At 45.9% G+C, this 27,888-nt stretch overlaps 9 protein-coding genes across 9 annotated transcripts; 7 read left to right on the forward strand and 2 right to left on the reverse strand.

Moving 5' to 3' along the window:
- Positions 1–1,416: 1,416 nt before the first annotated feature.
- Positions 1,417–2,415, forward strand: Triagg1_3137 (uncharacterized protein; the record flags this gene model as incomplete). Its single annotated transcript, XM_062897396.1, has 1 exon — positions 1,417–2,415. The coding sequence occupies one exon, from the start codon at positions 1,417–1,419 to the stop codon at positions 2,413–2,415; it is 999 nt and encodes a 332-aa protein (XP_062757661.1).
- Positions 2,416–2,677: 262 nt separating this feature from the next.
- Positions 2,678–4,314, reverse strand: Triagg1_3138 (uncharacterized protein; the record flags this gene model as incomplete). Its single annotated transcript, XM_062897397.1, has 5 exons — positions 2,678–3,028; positions 3,092–3,331; positions 3,818–3,938; positions 4,003–4,127; positions 4,192–4,314. 5 exons carry the CDS (start codon positions 4,312–4,314, stop codon positions 2,678–2,680), a joined length of 960 nt encoding a protein of 319 aa, XP_062757662.1.
- Positions 4,315–5,208: 894 nt separating this feature from the next.
- On the forward strand, positions 5,209–6,694 carry Triagg1_3139 (uncharacterized protein; the record flags this gene model as incomplete). Its single annotated transcript, XM_062897399.1, has 4 exons — positions 5,209–5,495; positions 5,563–6,304; positions 6,367–6,471; positions 6,533–6,694. The coding sequence occupies 4 exons, from the start codon at positions 5,209–5,211 to the stop codon at positions 6,692–6,694; spliced, it is 1,296 nt and encodes a 431-aa protein (XP_062757663.1).
- Positions 6,695–7,102: 408 nt separating this feature from the next.
- Triagg1_3140 (CAZyme family AA3) lies at positions 7,103–9,173 on the reverse strand (the record flags this gene model as incomplete). Its single annotated transcript, XM_062897400.1, has 2 exons — positions 7,103–9,071; positions 9,133–9,173. The coding sequence occupies 2 exons, from the start codon at positions 9,171–9,173 to the stop codon at positions 7,103–7,105; spliced, it is 2,010 nt and encodes a 669-aa protein (XP_062757664.1).
- Positions 9,174–12,130: 2,957 nt separating this feature from the next.
- Triagg1_3141 (uncharacterized protein) lies at positions 12,131–12,836 on the forward strand (the record flags this gene model as incomplete). Its single annotated transcript, XM_062897401.1, has 3 exons — positions 12,131–12,145; positions 12,239–12,628; positions 12,702–12,836. The coding sequence occupies 3 exons, from the start codon at positions 12,131–12,133 to the stop codon at positions 12,834–12,836; spliced, it is 540 nt and encodes a 179-aa protein (XP_062757665.1).
- A 794-nt stretch (positions 12,837–13,630) lies between these two features.
- On the forward strand, positions 13,631–14,404 carry Triagg1_3142 (uncharacterized protein; the record flags this gene model as incomplete). Its single annotated transcript, XM_062897402.1, has 1 exon — positions 13,631–14,404. One exon carries the CDS (start codon positions 13,631–13,633, stop codon positions 14,402–14,404), a length of 774 nt encoding a protein of 257 aa, XP_062757666.1.
- A 5,945-nt stretch (positions 14,405–20,349) lies between these two features.
- On the forward strand, positions 20,350–22,309 carry Triagg1_3143 (uncharacterized protein; the record flags this gene model as incomplete). Its single annotated transcript, XM_062897403.1, has 3 exons — positions 20,350–21,074; positions 21,130–22,085; positions 22,149–22,309. 3 exons carry the CDS (start codon positions 20,350–20,352, stop codon positions 22,307–22,309), a joined length of 1,842 nt encoding a protein of 613 aa, XP_062757667.1.
- Positions 22,310–23,768: 1,459 nt separating this feature from the next.
- Triagg1_3144 (uncharacterized protein) lies at positions 23,769–24,917 on the forward strand (the record flags this gene model as incomplete). The annotated part of the gene is made up of 1 exon (XM_062897404.1): positions 23,769–24,917. One exon carries the CDS (start codon positions 23,769–23,771, stop codon positions 24,915–24,917), a length of 1,149 nt encoding a protein of 382 aa, XP_062757668.1.
- An 801-nt stretch (positions 24,918–25,718) lies between these two features.
- On the forward strand, positions 25,719–27,363 carry Triagg1_3145 (uncharacterized protein; the record flags this gene model as incomplete). The annotated part of the gene is made up of 4 exons (XM_062897405.1): positions 25,719–25,815; positions 26,162–26,282; positions 26,369–26,734; positions 26,790–27,363. 4 exons carry the CDS (start codon positions 25,719–25,721, stop codon positions 27,361–27,363), a joined length of 1,158 nt encoding a protein of 385 aa, XP_062757669.1.
- Positions 27,364–27,888: the final 525 nt, after the last annotated feature.

Below are 27,888 nucleotides of genomic sequence, written 5' to 3' on the forward strand. Positions count from 1 at the left end.
ATCCATAGAAGAAGCTATCAAACAAGCATGTAACATTTACTCCTATCACATCTTGCACGATGCTCCTCCAGCGAATATTGAGGAAACATTGGACAATCTCAAAGTCACTGCTGATGGGATACCTGCTTACGCGCCTGGTGAAAATGCGCTGGCTTGGGTGTATTTCATCGCCGCAGCGGAAAGTTCCGTCCCTGCGAAACGCACTTTTTTCTCCAAAAAGCTGATGGGGATTTTTGAACGCGGAACATTTACTAATACAACGACCGCATTCGTCATGCTCCATCACATTTGGAATTGCCGAGAGATTGGCGATAACTGGACCAAGACTCTGAAACAGACACCTTCAGTACTAGTCTTGAAATGAGATGAGAGAAGAAAGGGAATGGAGGGAAAAAAGGAGCCTCCTCCCCCTCCCCAAGATGCATGCGGACTCATAACGTTGCTACATGCAACAAGAATTTAGCCCAAACAGTTATATATAGGGTAAGAACAATTACTCATGGCATGAGGACGTTGGCTTCCGAAACGGAGTCAAGGGCAGACAAGAGAAGCCCTCTTGATGCGCAGTTAATTAGGGACATTTCTGTTTTTGAGGAGGTGGAAATGAAATCTCTCCATAAGGATCATATCTCTTGGCGCCTATAATTTGCTCCCTTAATATGTAGAAAGCGTAAAAAAAAAACAATTGCCTGCAGATACTGAGCTGTGTAGATGACATGAAAGAGATGCTCAACTCCGCCGTTCATCCACTTTCAAATTTTCTCAGTAATTAAAATTGCCATTTTAAGCTACTTTGACTTGACTAAAGTAAGGGATTTTTCTTATATGTATGAAAAGACGGGAATACCAAGTAGCACTTCACAATGTACTGACTCATTTTAATTTCGATGAGTGAAAGTTCGTCGCCATCAGAGATCACCTAACAGATACATTAGCTAGGATTAAAGAGAAGAAAAAAGCGGATCTATATACTCCAGCCTTGTCCTAAACGAGCCATTTGATTCTATATCATCTTCTAGAGCTCTGTCGTCACTGCGGAGATCCCGACGCCATTTCGGACAAAGGTTACAGTAGCTACTAGAGATTCCACATTGTTCTTAGGAATTTGTTGCCATTTCAAGAGGCGTTACGGGTCCTTCGATTACAGTTCGGACGAAACAGTAAGTAGTGAGTGAATTGCAATAAGACTTTCTTTGACGTGCCACATTTGTTGGATATAAAAACGTCTCCAAGGAATTGGAGGGGAAACAATATCACTACACAATCCAGTGGCACATTAATCATATCATCAAGAGATATAAGACGAATACAAAAGCATTACAGTCACAAACGCTCGCAGTCAGCAAAACCAGCGGCAACATTGTACATCACACCAGACCGACGTCTCATAGCAAGTCAATATCAAGACAAGTCAAGATGCCTAACGTACTTGTTATTGGACCCACTGGCTATGTCGGCTCGGCTCTTAGCGAGCAGCTCATTCGCAGCGGTGATCATTACGTCTACGCCGCCTCTCAGAGCGAGGAGGAAGGATTCCGCCTTGCTACCAACGAAATTATCCCCCTCAAGGGAAGCCTTGTTTCGCCTCAAGCAGCGTTTGAACTCATTAACTCAAACAAAATCGATGTTGTTGTGGATACCACCAGCTATAACGACAAGACAACCAAGTCGAGGCTACTAAGCATCATTGTGGATGCTGAGAAGATAAAACGAGAACAGCTCTCCAAGGGCAAACACCACATTCAACCAAAACTAGGCTTTGTCACCGTGAGCGGAATATGGACTCAAGGATCAACAGAGGATCCTTACGGGAGCTTTCAGCAGATGACTGCGGAATCGCAATCAGCGGTACCTGAAGAGGGCCTTAACGAGTCAAAGCTTCTGTATGAACAAGAAGTTCTGGCGTCTAGGGCGATTCTTGACGTCGCTATCATTCAGCCGTCGTTTATTTGGGCTCGAGGAGGCGCCTCTTGGACTCGCATCCTGGGCCCTCTGGTTGAAGGAGCGCGCACAGGATTTACTGACGTGATGAAAATCGCCGTCGACCCTGAAGACCAGGTGTATTGCTTCACCAACATTGATGATGTAGCCGTTGCTATTGAGCTAGCAGTGAACAAACTGCAGCTGATTAATGGAAACAGCGTACATCCAGTTTTCGAGCTGGTAGGAGATCAGTTTGCTGTTGGCTTGCTGTGTGAGCGCGACGCTCATTATTTTGGATGCAAAGGAAAGGTAGAACTGCACAAGCCCGAGAAGACAGGCTTTTTGGACGTTATTGGCGGTAACCGCAACGCCAACAGAACCAGGGCCGAGCAAATTCTAGGGTGGTATCCTAAGAAGCGATACTTCTTGAGAGACACGTTTATCTACGCCAACTCATTCATGGCAGCTTTGGCACTCGCCAAACGCAAGTAGGTAGCAATAGCATGTTAGAACAGTATGAAAATAATAGAACTAGCTTTAGAACAGAACTAGTCATGATGAAAATTTCCGTTGTTCCCCTAATAATTGTGATATTTCAAATTGCTAAATTGGTTTGTGCAAGTACAGTAAGCTGTAGAGTCGGTAGTAGTCAACAAGTCGCTCAGAACTGGAATTCAAATAATGCTTGGATAGTGTACAAGATATGAACGTATGGATACAATGAAAGTGCTTTTGTCCTCCAATTCTGTTCACTTTATCCATTACCTTTTTCCGTAGATGAATCATTGCTAGCAGCCGTTGCACTTGCTTTATACACCCCACTGGAGGGGTTTGGCGGTTCAACTATTCCCAGTTGTTGCAGTGCAGTCAAAGCGCCCTCTTCTCCAAGCTCCTCCGTAATTTTCCCATCTTTTAACGTGAAGATGGTCGTTCCAGAAAAGTGAATCACCTTTCCAGTATTTGGAGTGTCGAGTCGACCAGCTGGCAAATCGTCGAATGCAACGCCCGTGTGCCTACCGCCACCGATCCAACGCGTTACAACATAATCCCTATCGGCAATCATAGGGATTGGCCCATATGGCCGAAATGTGACGTTGGGGAAAGCCTTGTCATTGGGGTCAAGCCATTAGATACGTAATATGAGTTCCATAGAACTTGAAATACTCACTTCCTTGAACTCAAGGAGCATTTTCTTCGCCTCAGTCTTTCCCTGGCGACGACCGTGCATAGGGTAGTTGGACACAAAGTCATCTGAACAGAGTTCGTCGACAATGTCCGGATTACATTTGCCCCAAAACTCTTCCGAATACTTGGCAACCACTTGCTTGTTCCTCTCTTGCACGGTTAGTTTATCAGAGGAAGACATGATTGCGATGAGAGGTTGCGGATACTGATGATACTGATAGAACTGATAGGAAGTGTTGCCTGCTCATATATACTAGCAAACCGCACATTGATGCAGAAGTGTGGAGCTCAAAGAGTCAACTTCGACTGATAACGGCTCGGTAATATCCAGGAAATGCTTCAAGTTTAACCCTCGACCAAAATGCCTTCTAAGTCAACCTGGCTCTACAGTTGCACCATCCCCACATCATTTTTGGCTGTTGATGACGATGTAGGGAGGGAGGGGTCAGCACCCCTATCACGGAGCATATTTCCCGTTATGGTATTAAACCGCATTCCTAGAGGCGCATGCTAAAATTCACACTATTTACTCCCAACGTGATTCTCTACTTATTGAACTCTAGTTAGGTAGTTAGCTAGCTTAGTGTTGGTCCGAGTTGTATGCAAATAGTCGTGTATTATCTGCAGTTTTTCTTGAATCCCCGAAAGGTCCTTTCGTTGAGAACTCCTGCTTCTTACTATTCCTCTCCTAGATAGCGAATCCGCTTACAGGCTTAACAACGTGCACCAAAACTGGCTTAGCATGAAGGTCTTCCGCTGCAGTAATCTTGTTGAACTCCTTTAGACTTTCTCCTTGTTGGTGAAGCCTCAGCGATTCCAAGTTCTTGAATCTGGGGTTATTTCGTCAGCACAACAACGCTTCAACTCTGTTTCTTTGCTGAACACAAGACGTACTTTTCGATAGTAAAAATCTCCTCATTGCCTGTTTCGGGATTGATATCAACGAAAAGCTGAAACTGGATGCATCCAGGTTCATTGTCTGCTCCATCTTTAATAATTGGTTGATAGAGCTCAATGATCTAAAATTTTGTTAGCATCTCAAAGCGATTGGCCAGCAACTAGCATCATCAACATTTGGCTTACTCTCTCTGTCTTGCCCGGCTTCGGATAAACAGTTGCCAGTATAACGCGAGTTGAGTCTTCACTCCTTTTGCCGTCGCTGCTGAGCGATAGCTTTGCAAAGCGGTCTTCCACGCTGGCTGACATTTTTGAGATTTTTTCTTAATCTTGACTGAAGCGTGATTGTGTGGCGTCAAATACCAGATGCGTAAAGTGTGAAGATATGCTGGTAAATGTCAAACCGCTGAATGGACCGTCAATGTAAATCGTCTTCAGCCTCACAGTATACTCATTAACCGTACGTCATGGGATATATAATACTCACATTCCTGTAAATCATTACTGGAAATATTCTAGCAAGTAAGTGGAGAATTTCGACCGACATTTACGGGGTCATAAGCTATTGTGAACGTGAATTTGGCTCCTATTGTTTCACGTTTCCATTGTACTGTTGTATGAAGTCCGGACAAATAGCGTGTAATCAATTCACAAATTTATAGCCAGGTATTTCCTAATCCAAACCCACATCAGTTTACATAAAGATTACTGATAGAAATTGGAAGCACGCTGGCGTTCATCTTCGTGGATCTAAAATATGATAATACGTGGGTGGATATATCCTAAAATGGCATTCTGTTTTGGAAACTTCGGTGCTATGAGTAATAGCGATGCGTCTCCGTCTCTTACCGAAGGTAAAATGACATATTTTTAATAGCGACTAGGGGTTATTATAGACTAGTAGGGGTTCTCTTTAGTGGCTCTTTGGCTAACATAGAGAGCAGACTACCAAAGCAATATGAGCCCAAGTGAAGAGAATTTTGGGCTCTATCAATGTTGTTAATAGTACGCATAATAACACAATCAAGACATATTTAATCCAATATCATAAAAAAAGATTAAAATTCAGGTGCCCTCTAAAACTTATATAAAAGGCAAGCCGGCTCAGGAAACAGAAAACAGTAGCAAACCGGAATCGATTAACATATTTCGCCTTGGAGCACCTCAATAAGCCACAGAAGAACCAAGAGGAATATTTCCACAATGAGGTCTCATTCGGCAATCGCCGCTGCGTTATTGGGCACTTGCTACAATGCTGTAGCTCTGGAATGGAGTGCAACATATGGACGTCAGCCAGCTCCGTTTAAGCTCTCAGTTAATCCGGAGATCATCGCATTGGCCCATCAGAAGGCCTATTTGACTCGCTTTTCTATCGATGTTGAGCAACCTGATTGGAGCGATGGACCTCCCGTGCATAATGCTACATCTGTCCGGGATTATTGGGTGAATGAGTATGATTGGCCTGAGGTCCAGAGGGAAATCAACTTGCAGTGAGCATTCATCCCACCCTTGTATGACATTATTATTGAAGCTGCCTATTGACCACGGCGTTTCAAGATTTAAAATGTTTACCACCACAGTTGACTCTAAACCGCACTCCAACTACGAAGAGCCGGTTCCTCTGCATTTTGTGCACCATCGTTCTAACCGCTCAGACGCCATTCCTCTACTATTTATTCACGGATGGCCAGGGTCGTTTCTTGAAGTTGCGAATCTATTGGAACCGTTGACAAATCCTCATGACGAATCGCTACCTGCCTTTCATGTCGTGGCTCCATCTATCCCTGGCTTCGGTTTCTCGCCCGCCCCGAAGAGACCACTTTTCGGACCTCGTGCTGCAGGTGAAGCTTTCAATAATCTGATGCTTCAGCTTCATTATCCGCATTACGTTATTCAAGGAGGAGACCTGGGAGGCTTTATCAACAGATTCATGGCCTCGTCCCACCCAGAAACAGTGCTTTCAGTTCTCAGCAACTTTTGGCTCGTGCAGCCTAATTCTACCGACTTTGAGCGTTATTATGCTGGAAAAACCACAAGTGACGAGAATTACCTTATCAACGAGTTCTGGAACTTTGAGAATAAGAGCAGCGGGTATCGTTTTGAACAGCAGACTCAACCTTTGCAGATTGGACATGCCATGACTGATAGTCCTGTTGGATTTGCCATGTATATATACGAATTCATGTTCCTGACGGTACAGCACTACGTGTGGAGTGCGAAAGAGCTTATTACTTGGTCGTTGATGTACTGGATTCAGGGACCATATGCTGGCTTCAGGTTCTACAAGGAGAGCGTCAATGTAAGGCAAAGTATCAGACGGAGTTCATCATGAACTAGAATAATCTGCTAACTTCATTCTAGGATAATATTCTTGAAAATGGGCTCCTTATTAATTCCACAACATTCCCCTATGTTCACCAGCCAGTGGCTCTCTCGGAGTTTCCAGCCGATATTTGGTACAGAACAGTAAGTAAAATTCCATTGAAAGTTTATTCTACAAGTAGGTACTGAGCGAAATTGTTTCTAGCCACTGGATTGGGCCCAGAGAGGCGGCAATGTTGTAGTAAGAAAAATTCACGATAAAGGAGGGCATTTTCCTTCAATTGAAACGCCAGATGTCCTCATCGACGATATCCGGTTATTTTTTGGAAATGGCTCTCTCGCAAACACGACAATGTTTGGTCGCTAGGAATTTGTAGCGCTTCGGATGGGCAGTCAGCGAAACCACAAGCAACTTGTATGCAGACGTGAGTTTTCAGTAGGACGGAGATGGTCGGCGTGCTCGGGAGGATTTTTTTGTTTTAGAATCAGGGGGTTCAAGTAATTCAAAGTATAAGTTCTTAGAAATACCAAACTAACAACAAACTATAGACAACTTCAAAGAATGATTTACTTTCATAAAATTTGTGATTTGATTCACTTGATTACAGGTAGCTAGCTAACTATATATATATACTTGTCATGATATCAAATCACGCACTGGTTAAAGTCCAACCCATCGCCATTCAAGAAGATAATTCAACCCACTTTTACCACACCAAGTTCTCTCCCCAGACTGCCCCCGACTCCTCCCTGCAGCTCGTCATGAGACGAGACATTACGAGGAAGCCTTCGCATCCGCAATGATAACATCAGCCGCCTTTTCACTAATCGTATAGATCGCGGAAACGATAAAATATCCCGGAATCTCTGGGAAGACACTGGCATCTACAACACGTAGACCTGTTGTTCCTCGAACCCTGAACTTGCTATCCAGCACAGCTGTAGAGTCATCATCGGCGCCGATTCTCGCGGTACAGCAAGTATGGTGGCCCCACGCCTCCCGTCTGATAAAATCCTTGATCTGTTCCTCAGTTTGTACATCTGATCCAGGAATGGTCTCGGTCCAGGTGTTATCTACTGAACTGAGGTTCCCATATATTTCGCGTATGAGTTTTATTCCGTCATATACAGCCTGAACATCCTCATCGCCCCCATTCTGGAAAGAATGGAAGTTGATGTGAGGGGTATCCTGAGGATTATTGGAAAGCAGCGTGACGGTGCCAGCATAGTTTCTGCTGTGAGCTTTGAGTACAAGAATCGCGAAATGCTGTGCATCTGCAAACGCTTCCTTGGAATACCCAGGGAAATAACCATGGAAATTTGCAGGGAGTCCAGCCATCAAAAGATCAGCCGTATCCGGGGATGCAACTGATGATTTCTTAGGAATTCCGAACACAATTCCATTGCTTGAATAAATGCCTGGGGAAGTGTGGTTGTTCTCCCACCGAAGAAGACATGAGTCATCCTGAGTTTGGAGGAAAGTACAACCGTTAAAGACTTCGAAATTTTGCGTCGATTCTTGCACAATTGTGACCTCATAACGATCGCTCATACCAGTTCCCACGCCTGGTAGGTCAACAATAACTGGGATATCAAATGATTTCAACTCTGCAGCAGGTCCAACTCCGCTAAGTTTGAGAAGCTGAGGTGTGTTGAAGGTGCCGGTAGAGATAATCACTTCACGGGTGACATTGACGCTTCCTTTGCCAGTTGGAGCTTTAGCAGCAGAATACCGTGGATCAGCGCTGTACAGACTTTGACCAGCTAGGAAGTCGACTCCGACGGCTTTGGGTACGGGCCCGCTCTGGTCGAAACGGATTTTGGTAACCAAAGACTCTAGGCGAACATCAAGATGATATTTTCGAGATCCATCCGAGTTAACAGCGTTTGCAACCTGGAGAATAAGATCTCGTGGCCCAGATCGATCCCAATTGGGCTGCTTGACAGCCTCTGGGACTCGGAATAGGCCTTCAGTGAAGTCTCGAGTGGGGGAATCGCTATTGACATCGGCAGTCAACCATTGTTGGTAAGCGGTAGACATGCTGCTTATTTCATTGCCAACAACTGTAGCAGCTGCTCGGACAATATTCATAATCCTGTTATCTCCAAGGAAGATATCCAGTTGTGCAAGGCTTGTTTCGAGCCAGCCGTTAAATCCATGTCCAGAAGTACCGTTTGGGAGATAAAGGTTATCTTCCGCACGTTCCCAATATTGTTTCATCAAATCAGGACTCCACGAGTTGTCACCCGTTATCGATTCAACAGTCTCCCAATCACTGGCTTGAGGTGTGGTTGTTATCATGACATTATGCCCTGCACAGCCGCCAAGGGTTCCAGCGCGTGGGTACAATATTCCGAGGGGTTTTGCTCCAGCTGGTGGGTTAATGCCCACAAATTTGGATCCATCGGGCAGTTCCCAGGTGAATTTGGGATCTGTTTGCCCAAGTGTCTGATTGTCGTAATGCTGGACAAAGTAATCCCACTCCTGTGGCGGAAACTCCGTAGACTGAAGACTGAGTAAGGGGATTTCTTGAAGGAGCATGTTGCCTTCATCGTCACCGGCATCCATGAGTAGAACCTTGTATCCAGCGAGAGCCAATCTGGCAGCAACAGGACCGCCTCCCGGTCCAGAGCCAACAACTACATAATCGTAGGTTGGAAGGACTATAGGGTCTGGATCACGTTTATGGAACTCATTGTTGGAGGAACTTTGTGGAAGTCCATTTGAAAGGCCATACAATGCTCTGGAGATATGTCAGTCTTTGGGATGTCATTGTTTGCTATTTGAAAGCCACAATAACTTACAAAGTAAGCACGGCAGCTTTGGTAAAACCAGGAGATGCCATTATAAGCAGAGATGTTGCGGAATTGAGTTTTAAAGAATAACCTCAACGAGAACACTTAATAGCTCCGATCTCTCTGTTTGATGGTGCTGTCGAAATCAACTACATTCCAGAATCGTGGAAGATTGTCCTGCCTTTATACATTTCAAGCACCTCATGAATCACACAGAGATCATTGACTTGAGGGCTGGAGCCCACATTCTAACCCTGGCAACTTGCTTTCTAATCTCACTGCAGCTTATCAACACTTCACTAGGATCATGATTATTTCCTTCCAGTTTCCGTGATACATTCCATGTTCACCAGCAGGTATACATGTAAAGCATCAAAAACCCACTTTCTATTGCTAACATTTTGCACCCTACGGATAGAAATCACCCACCTATAGTAACGCGGAATAGCCCGGCGAGCCGGGCCGCACGGAGCACTAATCAAACCTCGTGAAGAACTAAACGGATCATTCCGAGTTATTACAAAGTATGTAAGACTAAGTTTTTGAATCTTACGATCCAGACCGAATCTAATTCAATGTCGTGACAAATCCTTCAAGGATCGAAAAAAGTTGATCACTTCGGATTGGACAACTGGGTTCTAGACCAGAACTAATACGTAGACTCCTTCTGCCTTCACTATAGATATTTTATCCAATTATGGAGTAAACGGTATATAGAATAGAATGATATAAAACAAAGGATCATATGATTTCCTATTCACCCACTGTAGGGACAAGGTTAATTTAATTTGGCAACAAACTCTATATAAAGTATGTCTAATGAAAATACACGTATATCTTATAGATCAATTCTATCATATAAAGATTATTTTCAAAAGCTGGGATGTACCTTTGCGTTAAAACGGCTATTGCAGCTTTACTGACCCTCTTGATTCTAAATGTGACCTCCACATTCAGTACTCTAATCAACCAACTAGCTCTCATCAAGTGGCCTAAATAAATACAAATACATTTTGCATAGGTAGTCCTATTTCCCCTGGTCAGATGACCAATCGGCCCGTACACAATCAAATCCATATTCTAGGAGCCATCTGCGAGAAATGTTCAGGACAAGGTCAGATAGCGGATCCGTGGTGTGCAGAAGTATGCGGACTGGCCGAGGGGATACAAATCGGCCCTTAAATAATTCAAATCAATATCCTGGGGGCCAACTGGGAGAAATATGCAAGACAAGGTGAGAAAGCGGATCTGGGGATGACGGGAAGTTCCGGTGTGGGGAGGTATGCGGGCTATAGCCATAAGGATAATACGACAATAAGGCATGAACTCTTATCTCTAACAGCTGAAGGTATTATCCGCGTGTTTCTGTTCCCCTGTTATTGCAGATGCCTATCACGGTACCTGCCAAGATGCTTGGAACTTTCCCCAGAAAGCAATCCCGTTGGGCTAAGATGGGGGTGGGCATGTGAGCCTGTATACGTGCTCTCGAACATGGAGCTCAGACTTAACCTCGGCATTTTCCTCCTCCGCATCGCGGTTGCACAGGTACACAGAGTCATCATCTGAACTATTATAGCAGTTCTTGATACCTATAGCGTTTTCTACTTCTTTCTCCGTCAGCCTATTTCTGGAGGCAATATACAGATGGAAAGGGGAGCGGTGTCAATCCCAAGGTCACGGTTGATGCTACGTATGCTTATAAACCAGTACCCGCTACTCGGTAACTCCAATAAGAGTGGTTTCTAATAAATTCTTTTTATTGAGAACCGGCAATATCCCGTTATACCTGATATCCCAGTGATGACCGAGAATGACCGCTCGCGGCGGCCGTCGACCAAGGGTGACCGTGACTTGGCACCCAATGGTGGGGCGACCTGTCATTTGTATATGAATAGAAAGGTAAAAGGCCATCAATCTATCCTTTTCGCTCTCCTTCAGGTCCTTTGAATAGAAAGATCTTGCGAGGGCATTCTAAAAAGACTAAAGTCCTCTCTGCTTGAAATATACCAGCAGGAATCACTTACAAATTCAGATCCATGTAAAGGCTTCCTATACAGCCTTCATTGAGGATCATTTAGGTGATTATGGCAGGGTTAGTTTTAGGACTTATGCTGCGCTCTGTGGCAATTTGTGGTCCGCGGTCAGCTGGGTACCTTCCTCTGCCTAGGTAAAAGGAAATAATACCGCGGCAAAAAAATATACATCCGAGGCACTAGTAATAACAAGAAAGGGGGTTTTCCACACACAACCAGTAGAACGTATATAAGGTATCACTTTGCATTGCAATATCTACTCGAATTGAAGCATGGATAACAACCAAAATATTATATCCCAATTCAAGTAGGGTCATCAGTCTATGTGGTTCCAATAAAATGGATTGACAGAAACCGTAATGATCTCGACTTTGAGATACTCTTTCGTAGCCGCAGGGATGGGAGCATTATCAACCAATTTGGCGATTCTTGGTCCTTGAGTGACAAATAGCTCTCTGCATGATTTGATGCATACTCAGGTGACAGAGCTTCTTATGATTTAGTAAATCGGAAAGGCATAATAACGCAACGTTTAAAAAGGGCATCTGCAGTTAATCTTAACGGGTCCCAGACCGATCAATTGCTCCAGAGTGATAAATATTCCATACCTCGGTCATACGGCTATTGATTTATAAGATAGCAGGTTGGTGGGGTATGCGGTAGATTGATGCGGTAGATATTGATGTGTGCTGAAAGAGGCAGTAACCATGAAGGTACCAGGGCAAGCCGAATACAAGGGTCCAGTAGTAAATAGAATATATTAGTAAGGGCTCTCTGCCCGACTAGAGTCTTATAGGGACTAAGCCAATTGAACATATTACTCAACAGGGTGTACTTAGTATATGTAGTCGCTCAATTTCGCCGATTGTTGCCTCTTATCATAGATCAATATCATTGACCAATTCTCTGCGAGGATTATCAAATATCCAAAACCTGTCCAAAGTCTAACCAGATTCAATTTAGTAACGTTAAACATGCCCTTTTATGAGGTGAGCATCTCCAGTTCCAGCCTCCTATAAATACGTACCCTACCTTACCAACATAATGAACTTTAGCTTACTATAATTCTGTTTCGCAAATAGATTTACCACTCTTATCCTCTCACTAGAGCCCAGAAACAAAGGTTTGCCTCATCAATTACTGAGCTTCACTCTACTACTTTCACAACGCCATCTCTATTTGTCAACATTCGATTTGTTCCTACTGAGCCAACCGGCGATTTTTTCGTTGCGGCTAAACCAGTTGAACCTACTTCCCCAAACCGGGTTATGGCCTTGGTCCGAATGGGAGCGGATCGAACAAAAGCACAGTTTGATAACTTGGCTGGTAAGATTGAGAAGTCCTGGAACGAGATTGTGGGCTATGACGATAGTCTACATATCGAAACTGTTGAGGATAAAGAGAAGAAGCTACACATCGTGAGCTTTGTCGCTATTATTACTGGTAGGGAAAATGGGGTTTACCTTCCCAGTGTACGTCTCTCACTTTTCTTTTCTATCCATGCAGACGGCATTACATTTGCTAGTGCTAACTTGTAAATTCCAGACTGGTCAAGAGAAGACATGGCTAAAGGATAATATGGCATATTTTAAAGAGAGGGCAGAGATTAGCAGGGATGAGAAATTTGCTGATATGTTGGAGGAGATAAAGCATCGCTCAGATTTAAATGCTGCATTGTAGCTTTTCTTGTAAATACTTAAGCGTGACGGACTGTACACCATAGGCTAGTATATATTGAAATGAATGATGATATATAAGCCTCAACAGCCCTCCGGCTTTCGGCCTTTGTGCAATTTCAACAGTATAAATAAGAATTCCCAAGAGATAAAGTAAAGTTCTAGTTTATATTAGCAATTAGGCAATGTGAATAATATTCCGAAAGAAATCCAACCCAAAACGGAGGGAAACAAAAACAACGTGGTGTAGGTTACGTTTGGTAGCAATCCGTAGCCCCGCATTTTCTCTCCAAGAGGCAAAGGATTAGGAATCTGAGCTTTGTTGACTTATTTCTACAATGAGGAAAGCGGTTCGGACCAAGCCGGGGATGCCGTTATTGGTTGAACGGTGATTCAAACTACCGTGCAATATGTAACGGGTGGAGCTCGTGTCCCAGGTATGTGGTACAAACAGTTCACAGTGCCAAGGTATCGCAGTATGAACAGTTGACTTTGAGTTTGTCAGCTGTTCGTTGCTTTCAATATGTTGAGGAATAAAGTTGATCGAGTTGAACTAAAGCGCCTATTACTAATGTATGACGCCCTCACACACAACTGGTTTGGCTGCTAATCGCTAAATAATTGGTGGTGGGTATTTTGTTCTGTGCTCCTTGGTATATATACAAGTGTATCGCATGAGCTCTGTCTGAACGAGTTGAAGAACTTGAACAAATATACATAACGAATAATCCAGCTATCATTATCCAACAATAATTTATCAAAATTTCACATTAACACTGAAAGTTAACTCTGCACACAATGGCTGCATCAAACGTTTTGGCCGCTACTCTTAAGTCATTGCATCGCCCTGGCAAGCCAATCATCTTTACCAATGTTTATGACGTTCTATCAGCTCGCGCTGTAGCTGCTCTTCCAAGTTGCAAAGCACTGGCTACAGCAAGTTATGCTGTTGCCAGAGCGAATGGGACGGAAGACGACGACATGGACGCCCAAACGAACATCCGCGCTGTCCTGCCGATCGCGAAAGTTGCCGCAGAGTTCAACAAGCCATTCACAGTTGATATTCAAGACGCATACGGAGAGAAGCTCGAAGAGGTCATGACAGCACTTATTCAGGGTGGTGTCCATGGAGTGAACTTGGAGGACGTCAACAAAGACACCCAGAAGTTTTACAGCCAACAAGAGGCTGTGGAGAGAATTAAAAGGACGTTAAAGGTCGCCGAGAATCTAGGGGTCAAGGATTTTGTGGTCAACGCCCGATGCGATGTTCTTGTTCACGGTGGTCCGCTTAGCGAGGTTCTCGCTCGAGGAAAAGCATATCTCGCTGCCGGCGCTACCAGTGTGTTTGTCTGGGGAGGCTCGCAGAGGGGAGTTAGCCGCGATGAGGTTGCAACAATGGTGAAGGAATTCGATGGGCGACTCAACGTTTCGATGAAGCTGTCACCTGACGGATTGAATGCATCTCAACTATCTGAGATTGGCGTATCCAGAATAAGCATTGGTCCTGCAATTCAGTTCATCGCGATGGATACATATGCAAAGGAGGCAGAGAAGATACTAACTTCGGTTTAAATGAATGTACACTAGAATAATGAGTTCAAATAGACTGTAGCTAGGTGTTGTTATACTAATATCTTTATTTAAAAATGGATGTTCAGTTACAGCATTGGATCCTATTCTCAAACCAGTATAAAGTTCAAAATCATAGCATTCATATCGTCTTACAATTGCCTACAGATAGATGCTTAAAGGAATTATGGCTTTATACCAATATGGAATGGGAGGCAGGCGTTGCGTATCCCTTGATGTTTCAATCTACATCTCGCGAACTCGCATAGATATCAGTAACAGCATTTCTTATGATGGGGTTTGCTCTCGTATACTTTTTTATAATATCAGAAACGACTCTGTGTTGTAACTTTTTGTCAACCAAAGATAAAGTTGTACCAATTGTTTTTCGCTTGTGCAGTTAAAAATACATACTGACGCTATGAAACTGCGTGTATCCTCAATATGACTTGCCACTACCTGTTGGAGCTCCCAAGGAAGTTATTTGACCAACTGCGTGTAAGAGTCAGCTCAAACTTTTGCCAACAGAAAAGTGCTTTTTGTTTAGCACTAGGACGAACTAATGTTGATCTGTAATAGGGATCAGTGGCTTGGTTTCCTGTGCAATCTTCAGAAGCCGTAACAGAGTTGGCTGTTGTTGGTATTAAGTCACCTTCCAGCAACAGAGACGGACGATGCAAAATGTGCAATGTGTATCTCTGTCATCACAATCCGCCAATGTCGATTCATTGTGAATATGAATTTTCCACAGTTCATTTCCCGGTGCCTCAACGGGTATTATACAACATGTGGCCTCGTCTTCGCCAACAAGTCAACGATCGTAGCAAACAGGTCTGGTGCCTGGACATGCTTTCGGATTTATTTGAGACTTCCCATCACCGGTTGGCTTTGTGTGCTCGACAAAAGGCCATACACTGACAGATAGTTGTTATCCCGGGCATCTTCAGTGTGCCCGAACAAGCCCACATGGAGGTAGTCGACGCGCATCCGACAAAGCACACAAACTTGCCGGAATTTATGATGATGAACTAGATTGTAATATTCAAAAGAAACACGTTGCCGATACATTGTAAACAAAGTCACTCTTATTGTGTATGTAAATCAAGCACTAGGCTTGGTATATATAGAAGTTTAGAAGCGGGGTGTTTAGGAACGTCAGGCAGGAATATTTTCATTTTATACAACCATAATGAGTCCCACATTTGAAAAGGAACTTGTAAATTGATACTCGGATTTTGTCCCAGCTTTGTTGTAATAGTTGGATGGCTGATATGCGTTCTTGAAAATTGACCTTTGAGTATTAGTCTGTATGTTATATACGGATAGATCTAGCGCTTTCAAGTTAACACGCCTTTCGTCCCACCCGACATCTGACTGAACAAATGGGCATCGACTGCGCTGTGCCCACTCTACTAATGACTGCCTGGCATTAACAAGTACGGCTTGTATTACCATAATGGATTACGATTTGGAACAATGTGGCTGCATGTTGCTTGACCGAAGAACTGTATGGGCTAGTGAGAAAGGTTTACCATCATGTAGTCTCTATCTTGATAGCCTAGGGGGTGAGCCGGTATCGGCGGTGGTATGCTTCATGACCCATCCTCACTCCATGAGTATTGGGTTTCTTCCGAGCTGTGAAGAAAGTGTACCTAGGCCTGAAACGTCTCCTTTTCTCTATGCTTACACTTTCTGGATCTAACTTAGCTAGCAGCTCATGTTCCCATTCGTATTCTAGTTGGTGTGCCATTAAGCTGTATGTTGAATCTTGGCAAAGTGACACCCTGACAATATGGACGACTTTCCTGATTTGCCAGCGTCTATATTCTTGGCAGTCTGCGTATCTGCACGAATGAATCCACATCATTTCGTATTCGCGTGGGATTAATCGCGTGATTATTTGCTGCCTGGGCTGTGGCATGGCGGTTGAGATCACTGCCACGGGGACGCTGTGCGAAAATACAAACTGCTTTGCAGCTGATGTCGCCTGGTAAGGCATATTCAGACTCTTTTGCATCTTCGTTGAACCACCACGTATCTCCGAATCTATGTGAGCAATAGTGTCTAAATCCATTGGATAGCCTGTTTTGTCAAAGTTTCAGAACCGCCCTACATCACGTATCAAAGGAAAGACTATTCATGATGTTGCACTCGTCTGCCACCGTGTTTGCCAAGATTTGCCCCAGTATGTTGTAAATGATATATATCATTTATATCATGCCGAGAAGATTGAATGCTCACCACTCTAGGCAACCCTAAGCTAACCAACTCTTCATTACCAACCCCGTTTCTTTTTTTGGCACAATGTCTTACGCTTGAAAGAGCCTTGCACAATCTCTCCCCTTTCCACATTTTATGAGAGAGCGAGTCGCTGTTCGTTCGACCGCAGAGTGTAGGATAGTATACTTCCTAAATTTGAGAAGAAACAAAAGAAAACTCGATATTTGACAAATTACTTGGCACGCAGTGGACCGGTACACAGCATAAGGCGTAAACCGTAAAACGCCCCCAGCTGTCTATGTGTTGTTTGACTTATGATGATAGAGCAGCATCATAAACAGCTGTAGATGGAAACAACAATACAGTAACAAATGGATAATACTTCATTTCCGAAGCTAGGAAATGAAACTCTACCATCATGAGATAGGTGTATAGACCGACAAAAGCTGCTTAACCTTGGTCTCCTTTGTTCGACAAATGGAATTCAGGTTCCATTCAACAGTGTAAAACTCCATGAATGAGTACCAGTGCCGCCGTAGCCAGTCTCAGTGTGGCATAAAGTATGTTTGTTGTGTTAAAAGATGGCGTGGGCAAATTATGGCGTCATTTGCCCATGGCGTCTTCCTGTGAATGTCAGAAGAATTTTCGATTAGATTTCCTCCTTTAGTTAAAACTTCGCTGTCAGTTCCCCCTAGTGGCGTGTTTTCGGGGACTACGTGGGAGTAGTGTCAATGGTCACGAGGTGGAACCTCGATGTCCTGTCAGCTTACATGTTTATACTGTACACGAGCGGCGTTTTCGGTACTTGGGCGTCGATGTAGATCATCCTCATTTAGAACGGAACATGGTAAGATATTATGCGGAATGTCGGACGCTATATACAACTTGACCATGTATGTACACGCACACACTGTTCTAGAAAACTGAGACCAGACGAGAAGGGTCATGCCATGGACTTGGGTACGAGCATACCAAAAGGAGATATCGAGGGTCGATCGCTTTCAGGCGTTTTAACGAATGTGCATGAGAACTTGTTCTTCACCCCATCACACCGCTTACAGTGCTTGTTACCATCGTAGTGGTTCTCGTCTGCATGGACCTTAGCTCGCGATGATTCTCATACAGTAGTTCCTCGTAGCGAATGGATCGGAAAAGTCGGTTAGCTAGGCACCAGAATAAAATTTGCGGGTATATGGAGCCTCAGCTCCATAGAAACACGGCAACATGCAGCAACACTGGAGAGACGAACTCGACGGATGGGGCACTGGGGAGAGTCGTATCATGGCGGAGAAAGGGGTAATGGGGAATGGTTCTGCAATTGGATTGAAAATGGCTCCAAGGGCAGCAATTTGTTGCAGCCTAGAGAAAGAGAAACGTGATACGGCCTGTGCATATTCAGCTCTTCCGAGCCCATGCCGTGGGAGAGACTGAATCAAGTGTGAATGCCTGAGACTCTTGACTGATCGGCATGCGCAAGGGAAGGAAAAGATTGGGCCAGCAATGGCAATGGCAATGGCAAGTCAGACAGCATTCGAACTCCGAAGCGAGGGTTGGGTGGTGGCCAATGATTCAGTTTTTTCTGAGAATGATGAAGCCCTTCACGGGGGCGATGTTGGTGTATATCGAGATCCGAGGATGACGAATTAAACAGGTTACTGAACCGAGGATTACGCGAGGGATGGAAGCTTTGTGCCACCGAAGTTGTGACTTGTACTCGGAGAATGGGAATGAGGGGGACGTTGCCCTGAGGCTGAGACGAGGGTACGTGGGGATTACATGTTCATGTACGGTAAGAGTATTGTCCGCCTCCTTCATGACTCTTGCACGAGATTCGCCATGATGATGATGGAGCATCTAGCACTCTGTACAGTACGAGAGAGCACGCGGCATGCCCCGAATCTCCAACTTACACACAATTGAGAACCCCCAAAGAAGAAGGGGAAAAAAAAGATTCAATACTTTGAGGACAATTGAACTAGAAGACCCACGATGCTCCATCATAACGACTCGCCCACTTTTCCTCCGGCTGTCGATTGGCCGTGGCGCGTAAAAGGCTTCGGATGGGTCCATCAGCGTCCATCACCAAGACGTCATCGACGAGGGATCAGCACCAGGCAGAAGCATTTCCAAGACCCATGGGGGAAAAGAATTTTTTTGGTGATGGAGCTGATTCTTGCTCAAGAAGCCCGACAAGGTGCAGCTGGGGCAAAGTAAATGCCTCGTCTGGACGCAAGGGCGCGAACAAGATGTAAGTGCCAGTTGAGCAGCAGCGTGGGAGGATTTGACAACTTGTCTCAACCCTCGAAAACGCAGGCGGCCGGCCGGACAGGAGTATCCGACGCTTGCTGCCCCGTTTCGGTTCGGACATGTGCCGTACTCGTACTAAACAAGCCCAGAGATTTAATCTACACGATCGAGGATTGCAGGCGTTTCCTGTTCGTTTCCTGGCCACTGGTGGCGCGCAACCCCCCGGGCCGATCGATTCTTGCCCCTGCTAGCCTCCTTGTCAAGTGCCGTCTTCCGACCCTGCCGCCACCACTCACGGCGAGGCTCTGACGCCGCTGCCGGATGGACTTGAAAGGCCCTGCTTGGCCCTTGCTTGGCAGTGTTGGTAATTAATTACATGTACTGTATGTAGTCTGACGGACGGGACCTGGGACTAACACGGCCGTGCGCTGGGAGAGAAACAGGGAAGTTCTGAAACTGAAACGGTGGGAAAAGAATTGGAAAGAATGAGAAAAACAAGGCAGCTTGGCATGGTCGAGGCCGTTATGCCACGGTGATGGTGATAGTATTACAGGAAAAAGCATCAAAACAAACCCGCGATAATGCTTGCGGGCTGAAGCACCACGGTCTAGAACCTCCTCACCAAGAGGAACAGCTGCGATAAGAAGAGAAAGCCAGCGTTTTTCTTTAGTCTGGATTCTGCCTGCTACATGTCTCTGCTTTGAGCATGGCCGAGAACGTGCAGAGACTCCAAAAGTCTGGACCGGACGTCCGTTCTCGCTGGCTGAGCAAATGTCTCACAGCGCCCTTGTTGCTTGGGATACCGCCCCATGCAGCCGCAAGCGTGCTGAGAGCATTCCCCAGCTCGCTTCCCCCAGATCACAGGACGAGGGGAAAATAGCGTTTTAGTATTTCTCGCGTGCTGCGATGCTCATCTACAGGGTTGCTCTTTTGGTAGAATTCCGAGAACGGCTACCCGAAGGCTTCGACAGACTTTGGCACTAGCCCTCGGGGATATGGCCAGCAATCCGCGTCCGTAACTCTTGTCAGTCCGCGTTTACAATGTTTACAATTTCGAGCTTCTCTCGGTTTGGCCGAAGACGTTGGACATCCCGGATCTAGTTTCTACAGTTTCTTTGGTACTCGTACCGGCAGATGGGGCAGCATGGACGTCATATTCGCTGGGGCCCGGTGTGGGTGGATATTCTTATTTTCGTAGCTTCGTGGTGAGACCCCAAACCCCCATTATTTCCTCCGCCGCCTACCACCAACCCTATTTTCCTTGTTGGCGAATGTTCTAGGGAGTCTAATCGTGGAAACTGAACGCAGATAAAGTTAAATAGGCTTGCCCCCCAGTCTCTAATCCTTTGTTTCCCTCCTCTTCCCCATCCCTCCGCCTCTTTTTCCTTCTCCTCACAGTCTTCCCCAGACTTTATCTCCCCCGTATCTCATGTCAGCTACTCCAATTTTTTAAGTAAGCCGAAGGAGACTTGCTGTCAAATATGCCGGGTCAACACACGCACTTCACGGAGGATCCTCCCCAGGTCCTCAACCAGCAGGACTTGGACCTTGCCAACGAGAGGCTGAGGACCAACGGGTCACAAGGTCAAGAAGGCTCCAGCACTGACAACATTGAAAAGCCAGAAGACGTGCCTTCTGATAACAATAACAAGCTGGAGAAGCTTGGAACGTATGACAAGTACGAAATCACGGAAGATGACTGCTACGAGGAGCTCGGCTACTGCTTCCCCAAGTGGAAGAAGTGGTACATCCTGACGGTCATCTTCTGGGTCCAAGTATCAATGAACTTCAACACCTCTCTTTACTCAAACGCCATTCCCGGCATCGCAGAAGAATTCCACGTCAGCGAGCAAGCTGCTCGATGTGGTGCCATGATCTTCCTGGTTCTTTATGCTTTTGGCTGTGAACTTTGGGCGCCTTGGTCGGAAGAGTTTGGCCGCTGGCCGGTCCTACAGCTCTCTCTGTTCCTGGTCAACATCTGGCAGCTTCCTGTTGCGCTGGCTCCCAACTTTGCCTCCATCATGGTCGGCCGAGCCCTCGGTGGTCTCTCCTCGGCTGGTGGCTCCGTCACCCTGGGTATGATTGCCGACATGTGGGAGGCCGATAAGCAGCAGTACGCAGTCGCATACGTCGTCTTCTCCTCTGTTGGTGGATCTGTTTTGGGTCCCATTGTTGGTGGCTTCACAGAAAAGTATCTTGCCTGGAGGTGAGTAATCATACAATATCCACATTTCCCAACATCTACTTACACTACATTATAGATGGTCTATCTGGGTCCAGCTCATTTTGGGTGGATTCGTCCAGCTCGTCCACTGCTTCACCGTTCCCGAGACTCGAACCACTATCCTGATGAACCGCATTGCTAAGAAGCGCCGCGAGGACCTGGGCCAGAACATTTGGGGACCGGACGAGCTTGTCCCATTCCGAGACCGCTTCTCTGCCAAGGAGGTCCTCATCACTTGGGTCCGCCCCTTCAAGATGTTCCTTACCGAGCCGATTGTCCTGGTTCTTTCTCTGCTCTCTGGCTTTTCTGATGCCCTCATCTTCATGTTCATTCAGTCCTTCGCCCTGGTGTATAAGCAGTGGGGATTCGGAACTGTCGAGATCGGGTTGAGCTTCATCCCTATCGGTATCGGCTATGTCATTGCATGGCTTCTCTTCATCCCTGCCATCAAGCGCAACATCAAGGAACGCAAGGCCAAGCCCAATGATGAGCGCGCGCAGTACGAATCTCGTCTTTGGTTCCTTCTATACACAGCTCCTTGCTTGCCAATCGGCCTCATCGGTTTCGCTTGGACTATTCAAGGCCCTCCCATCCACTGGATTGGCTCCATGATCTTCGTCGCCATTGTCGGTATCGCAAACTACGCCATTTACATGGCCACAATCGACTACATGATCTGCGCTTATGGCCCTTATTCCGCTTCCGCCACTGGTGGTAACGGTTGGTCTCGAGACTTCCTGGCTGGTGTTCTCACCATTCCGGCTCTCCCATTCTTCCAAAACATCGGAAAGTCAAGTGGAAAGAACTTGGAATACGCCAGCACTATTCTCTTCTGTATCTCCTTCGTCCTCGTCGTTGCGGTCTACGTTATCTACTGGAAGGGTCCAGCCCTGCGCAGGCGATCGCCCTTTGCCCAGCGGCTTGCTGACGCTCGTCAAGAGCAAACGAACGAAGGCCGCCGTGGCAGCATCTCATATGATCCCAACCGCCGATGTAAGTCAAATCCAACTTCTTTGCTTGTTCTTTCAAGTGTTGATGCTAATCTTTCCATCATAGCTTCCGTTACATCAGCTTCTGGTGGCCGACCCGAGCCGCACAGGCGATACAGCCAGCAAAACCGCTTCTTCGGCGAGAGCAGGGTTACCCCTCGCGGTACTCCCAGAGGAACTCCCGCTGCTAGCCGTCGCCCCTCTGTCGCCAATGTGACGAAGAAATAAATCGGTCTGCGTGGAGTTGTGTGTGTGTATATATATATATAGAAGATAGGTCGTGGAGAATGGGATCTTAAAAATAAGGGCTGATTCCTGGATTTCTTTACCTGGCTTCCTTTTACTGTTGGGCGGGATATGCATATTCATCGCGAAATGGGTTTTGGGATGCGGGAATACTTGTTTGTCACTTACACCTCTTTGTTCTTATACCCGGGTCTTTGGATAAGGTGGATGTACAGACCGTTTATCTTTTGCTTGACCAAACTAAAGAATAATATCCCCAATTCATACAGCCTTATTCGGTGTGAATGAAATATTGAATGGGAAACCTCGTGTAGCCTTTGTTGAGATACGATACATATGAATCGCCCTCTCCACTGGTTTCTTCAAATATCCTCTACCATCATGAGCTATTTCTAATACCTGGTCTCAAGTGAGTAGCCACAGGTATTTTTACCATGGGCGCCCTACTTCGCTCCCCATATGTTATATACTATATAACTTGGCAATTCAGATTCTAGATAGCTAACTTGGAGTGGGCCATTGCGTATGATCGGAAAGATCCGTCGTTTGGCTACCTAGAACTATTGCCTAATTGGAACGAGTTGCAGTGCTAGAAACTGCGCCGCGCGAAGCACCAAGCAAGATGCGAGATCTGATCGTCGTTGGCATTACACGCTTATTTAGTCTTTATGAATGGTATTCGAGGCGCCTATCAAAAGATGAGACAGAGACACTGAAACCCTGACATTACATAGATATACTTTTCAGCCATCGCAGCATCGTCAGTAGCAAGGTCATAAAGCCAATGCAGTATCCATCCAATGTTGGTTGGGATATTGTAACAATCGCTTCGTTTGCAGCGCTGCAATTACTAATACATCGGAATTATAAAGGCATTGGAGGATGCATCAAAGTGCGCCCAAGAGCGTCACTAGGATTACTGCTAATCTGTTTCTGGGTTCTTCCTCAACGTTACATTTACATGTTCTCCGTGACTTCAGCGTAGGCATGTTCATAATACCGCCTATTCGCTCTAGTTCAGCGATATAATAGTTAATTCTCGTCGGAGATTAGCTTCTTTAGAGTTTCTGCGAATATTGCAATCTTTACGCATGAATTATCCCATAACGTACCCTATACAACTTTGAATATTGTAATCCTCAATCGTGTGTGCAATTTGGAGTGGTCGACACCGCTTACGAAAGTCCGCTCCGTGGATCCTTACTCCGCAGTTATTTATCCAAGGTTATTTTGTCCGTATATCCGATTTTGCCTGATTCCTTCATTTGAACCCGGCGTTGGTGGAGTTATGAAGAGCGATAGAGATTAGTGATAGTTGCGACTAGCTACTATATGAGTTGATGAATTCTGATATTACCTCAATTATACTTAGTTGTCATCTTTAGCTCCTTTACTTTTCTATATTTTGATTTACATCGCCGAAAATCAGTTGTGTACAATCATGGCGCAAATCCAAGGCCACCTTGACCCTAAATTTGAGGAGCTCCGGGATCTCTTCCAAAAGAATCTCGACTCGAAAGCCGAGATCGGAGCTTCCATCAGTCTCAACATCGATGGCAAGGACGTGGTAGATATCTGGGGAGGATTCGCCGACGAGGAATGCACCCGGCCGTGGGAATCTGACACCATCGTGGGAGTCTGGTCGTCCACCAAGGGACTCGCCAGTCTCGCTCTCTTGATGCTCATAGATCGCGGCCTGGTCGACGCCGATGCAAAAGTGGCAAAATATTGGCCCGAATTCGCCGCCAACGGGAAGCAAGACATTGAGATTCGCCATATCATGTCTCACACATCTGGTCTCTCGGCGTGGGAAGAAAATGTGACCTGGGATGATGTCTGTGACCAAGACAGTGCTGCGGCAAAACTCGCGGCTCAGGCCCCTTTGTGGGAGCCGGGCACGGCATCCGCGTATCATATAGTCACTTTCGGGGTGTTGATTGCCGAAGTTGTGAAGCGCGTCACAGGCAAGCCATTGAAACAATTTGTCGCCGAGGAAATCGCTGCTCCGTTGAAGGCAGATTTCCAAATAGGCTTGCTGGACAAAGATGTCCCCCGAGTCAGCAACATTATTCCTCACAAGGATACGCCACCACCCCGGGAAGCGCCCGAAGCAGGAGATGTTGCTATCAAGACGTTTACCAATCCCGCGCTCGACGTAAATATGCTCAAATTAGAGACGATACGAAAAGCTGACCTTAGCTCCTTGAACGGATTCGCAAATGCTCGCGCCATGAATCGCATCTTCTCCGTTTTGGCGCTCGGCGGCGAGGTCAATGGCGTGCGGCTAGTATCCGAAAAGACGATTGAGCTTATCTTTCGGGAACAGTCAAACGGTACATGTCTGACAACAGGGCATGTTGTGAGATGGGGTATTGGATACGCTCTTGGAGGATCAGGCCTTGTGAATTTTATGCCAACTGGGCGAATTGGAGTATGGGGAGGCTGGGGAGGATCATTATTTGTCTTTGACGCGGACAGGAAACTCACATTTACGTATGCCATGAACCAGATGTCTAATCGGATTATGGCACACGGGAGAGAAGGAGGTTATTTGACGGCCGTGTATAAAGCATTGGGGGTAGCGATATAATGATCGCTTGTCGCACGACGGCGGACCATCAGTCTTTGTGTAATTAATCAGTTGCCTCACTCCAAGTGACGCGAGGATGAGGTTTTATAAAACCGTAGCCTGATTTATTAATATAGATTCATTTATTCCAGGTAATGTTTATTGAAGATACCCAACACTTCCGTGTCCCGCCCTAAAGAGAGGCCTCTCCCCTCTCCTTGCCCTCCAGTAATTCGTCGACCTAAATAAGTCGACACAGCCTTCCAGAGTCCAACCCCATTCACTCAAAAACTCCGCAGTTACTTCCCATGAGGCCAGATCCCATGGGTCTCCCCACAAGATGAGTCCAGACTCTTTCTGGCAGGTGTCGAGCCCAACCATCCAGTGGCATAGGCTATCTGCATCGTATTTTCGCTTCTCCATCATGGTACTTACACCAGACTCAAGCTGTAAAAGATTATCTCTCATCTGGGGGTATGGCAATATGTCGATCCATGGGTGATGTGGAATAGATCGCTGCAGAGCTGTTGGCGCGAGGCTTTTTGGTAGTCGGAAGTGTGGTGTGCTATGAGATGAGTATGTATGAGAAGAAAACGGAGATAATGCACCATCATCTATCAAATGGTCTGAAGACAACCCAATAATAGAGCTAAGGGTTCCAAAAGCTCTCATCACGTTGAACTGCATTATACCCAGGAGGTGATCGTTGGATGGTGAACGCCCTGCGTGGCGCCCAAGCTTCAGTTCCTGAAACTGCACAACCACTGCAGCCGGATTGGTGTACCAGGGTGATGGATCCATCCAAGTATTGGAAGAAGCGCAATGTTTGTCATCAAACTGCCGATGAACGACCTCGAGCTTGCCAGTGGTGTGCTTCTTTTCCCCCGGCTGTCTCCGGCAGCTGAGACTCTCGGCTCCGGTACGGACGGACCCGGGACGTCTGCTTTCGGCGCAATCCAAGCGTTGAGATGCTGTTTTCTTCGTAGCCTTCTTTGGTGATTTATCCAAAATTCCGAGCATCTGTCGGCGTTGTCGATATGCTCTCTGATTCAGCCGGTTCTGCACTCTGCGTCGCACACTGGGATCAGTTGTGCCTCTCCATTCATCATCATCATTACGCATGATAGGCGGTAAATCTTGTGTAAGATGCATCTCAGTTATCGTGTAGGTGCTTACTCAAGATATTTGAAAAGTCGTGAGTGTCATGGAACGAGTAGCCATGAACCTCTCGTCCTGAAGCCTCTCACTACCTACAGCGACACTAGTGATGCCGTTTGCTTACATCTTGATTGCTATTGGCGCGGTGGTCCTCCGCTGTAGTCTCCACACTTCGGACTTTCGAAATGGGGTTGCTCAGATGTATATCAAGCCAATCAGGATGAGGGAGTAAGTCGGTTGCAGGATGTCACTACTCGGTGATTCCCTCTATCAAGTTGTGGTGATTTGGGTTCCAAATGTTGAGTCTCATATAGCTCAAAATATGTATTTAAAGCTCAGAATTCTCTTGAGTCTTTCGACACGAACAAAGACATTCACATCACTTCGTTGACAATGGCACTACACACATTCCTCATTACGGGCGCCTCATCTGGCATCGGCTTACAGATTGTATATGCTGCTCTTGAAGCTGGCCATAGAGTTTTGGCCGCTACTCGCAATCCTCAATCTGCTGCTGCTAAATACCCATCTGTTGAACAGCAAGGTGGCAAATGGGTTGAGATTGATGTCGATAAACGAGAGACGGAGGCCGTTGTAGAGAAGCTTGTAGAGGAGAATAACGTCGATATTTTGGTCTGCAATGCGGGATATGCTATGCTGGGCTCTCTTGAAGAGATGAGGTAAGAAACTTTGTACAAGCTTTGATCCCGGGCTCAGCTCACCGTGTTTTGGCAGCGTCGAGGAGTTTGAAGCTCAGATCCAAACAAATACTATTGGCGCCGTGCGCTGCATCAAAGGAGCCTTACCTCACTTTAGGAGAAGGGCAACAGGTACCATTGTGAATGTCAGTAGTTTGGCTGGCTTTTATGGTGCTCCTGCAACAACTGCCTATTCAGCTTCCAAGTTTGCTTTGAGCGGCTTCTCGGAAGCTCTAGCAACTGAAGTCGGTGTATTCGGCATCAGAGTTGTGCTTGTTGAACCAGGTTCCTTCCGGACGAACTTGGTCACAAACCTCACAGTCCCTGCACACAAAATTAGCGATTATGACGGCACTCCTGCAAGGGTTCTTGTAGAGTTTCAACACTCGTCAAATGGGAAGCAGCCGGGAGATCCCGCCAAGGGTGGGAAGAGGATTGTGGATGTAGCAACTAACGCAGCCGGAGAAGGCTTGGCAAAGAGAGGAAAGGGAGAAGTCTTGCGAATTCTTCTTGGATCAGATTGTTTTGACACGGTGAAACAAAAGCTGACGAAGATGGGAGAACAGTTAGTTGCTATAGAAGAGATTGCGAGGAGTACAGACTTTGCCTAGTTCATGTACACCTTCTTTACACAAGCCTACATCCACAGATTGAACTTCATATCTCAAAGTATACGCGACAACTCAAGGCCTCCAAGATGCAATACTTTGCTTCCCCTCATCCAAATAATGTCATATGTCTGATACGTGCGTTCCTTTGGCTCTTCTGTTGGGGTATGAGGTCGAGATACTCCACACAACAGTTGAGCACGCGGTAACGCTTTCACATATACTTCACGACTATATCACGAAATGCCGCCATATTACATTTCTGTTAGTCAACTGACCATCCTCATTTGGAATTTAGGTGTCATCAATGTATTGATCCTTATTTGGAAAGTTGAGTGTCATCAGTGAAATCATCCTTATTTGGACATTTGGGTGTCATCAATGGATATATCTCACGGTATATAAGTTCGACAAACGGACTTTGCAGTAAATCCGGCCAACAAGAGTCAATTCTCCCTATTTCCGGAGCACGAAACATCATGAACTTTCCATCGTGTGCTTCCTATATTGTACGATGGCGGGGCAGTG

Source organism: Trichoderma aggressivum (assembly GCF_033847375.1).
Source record: "Trichoderma aggressivum f. europaeum strain CBS 100526 chromosome Unknown scaffold_009, whole genome shotgun sequence".
Lineage (NCBI taxonomy): Eukaryota > Fungi > Ascomycota > Sordariomycetes > Hypocreales > Hypocreaceae > Trichoderma > Trichoderma aggressivum.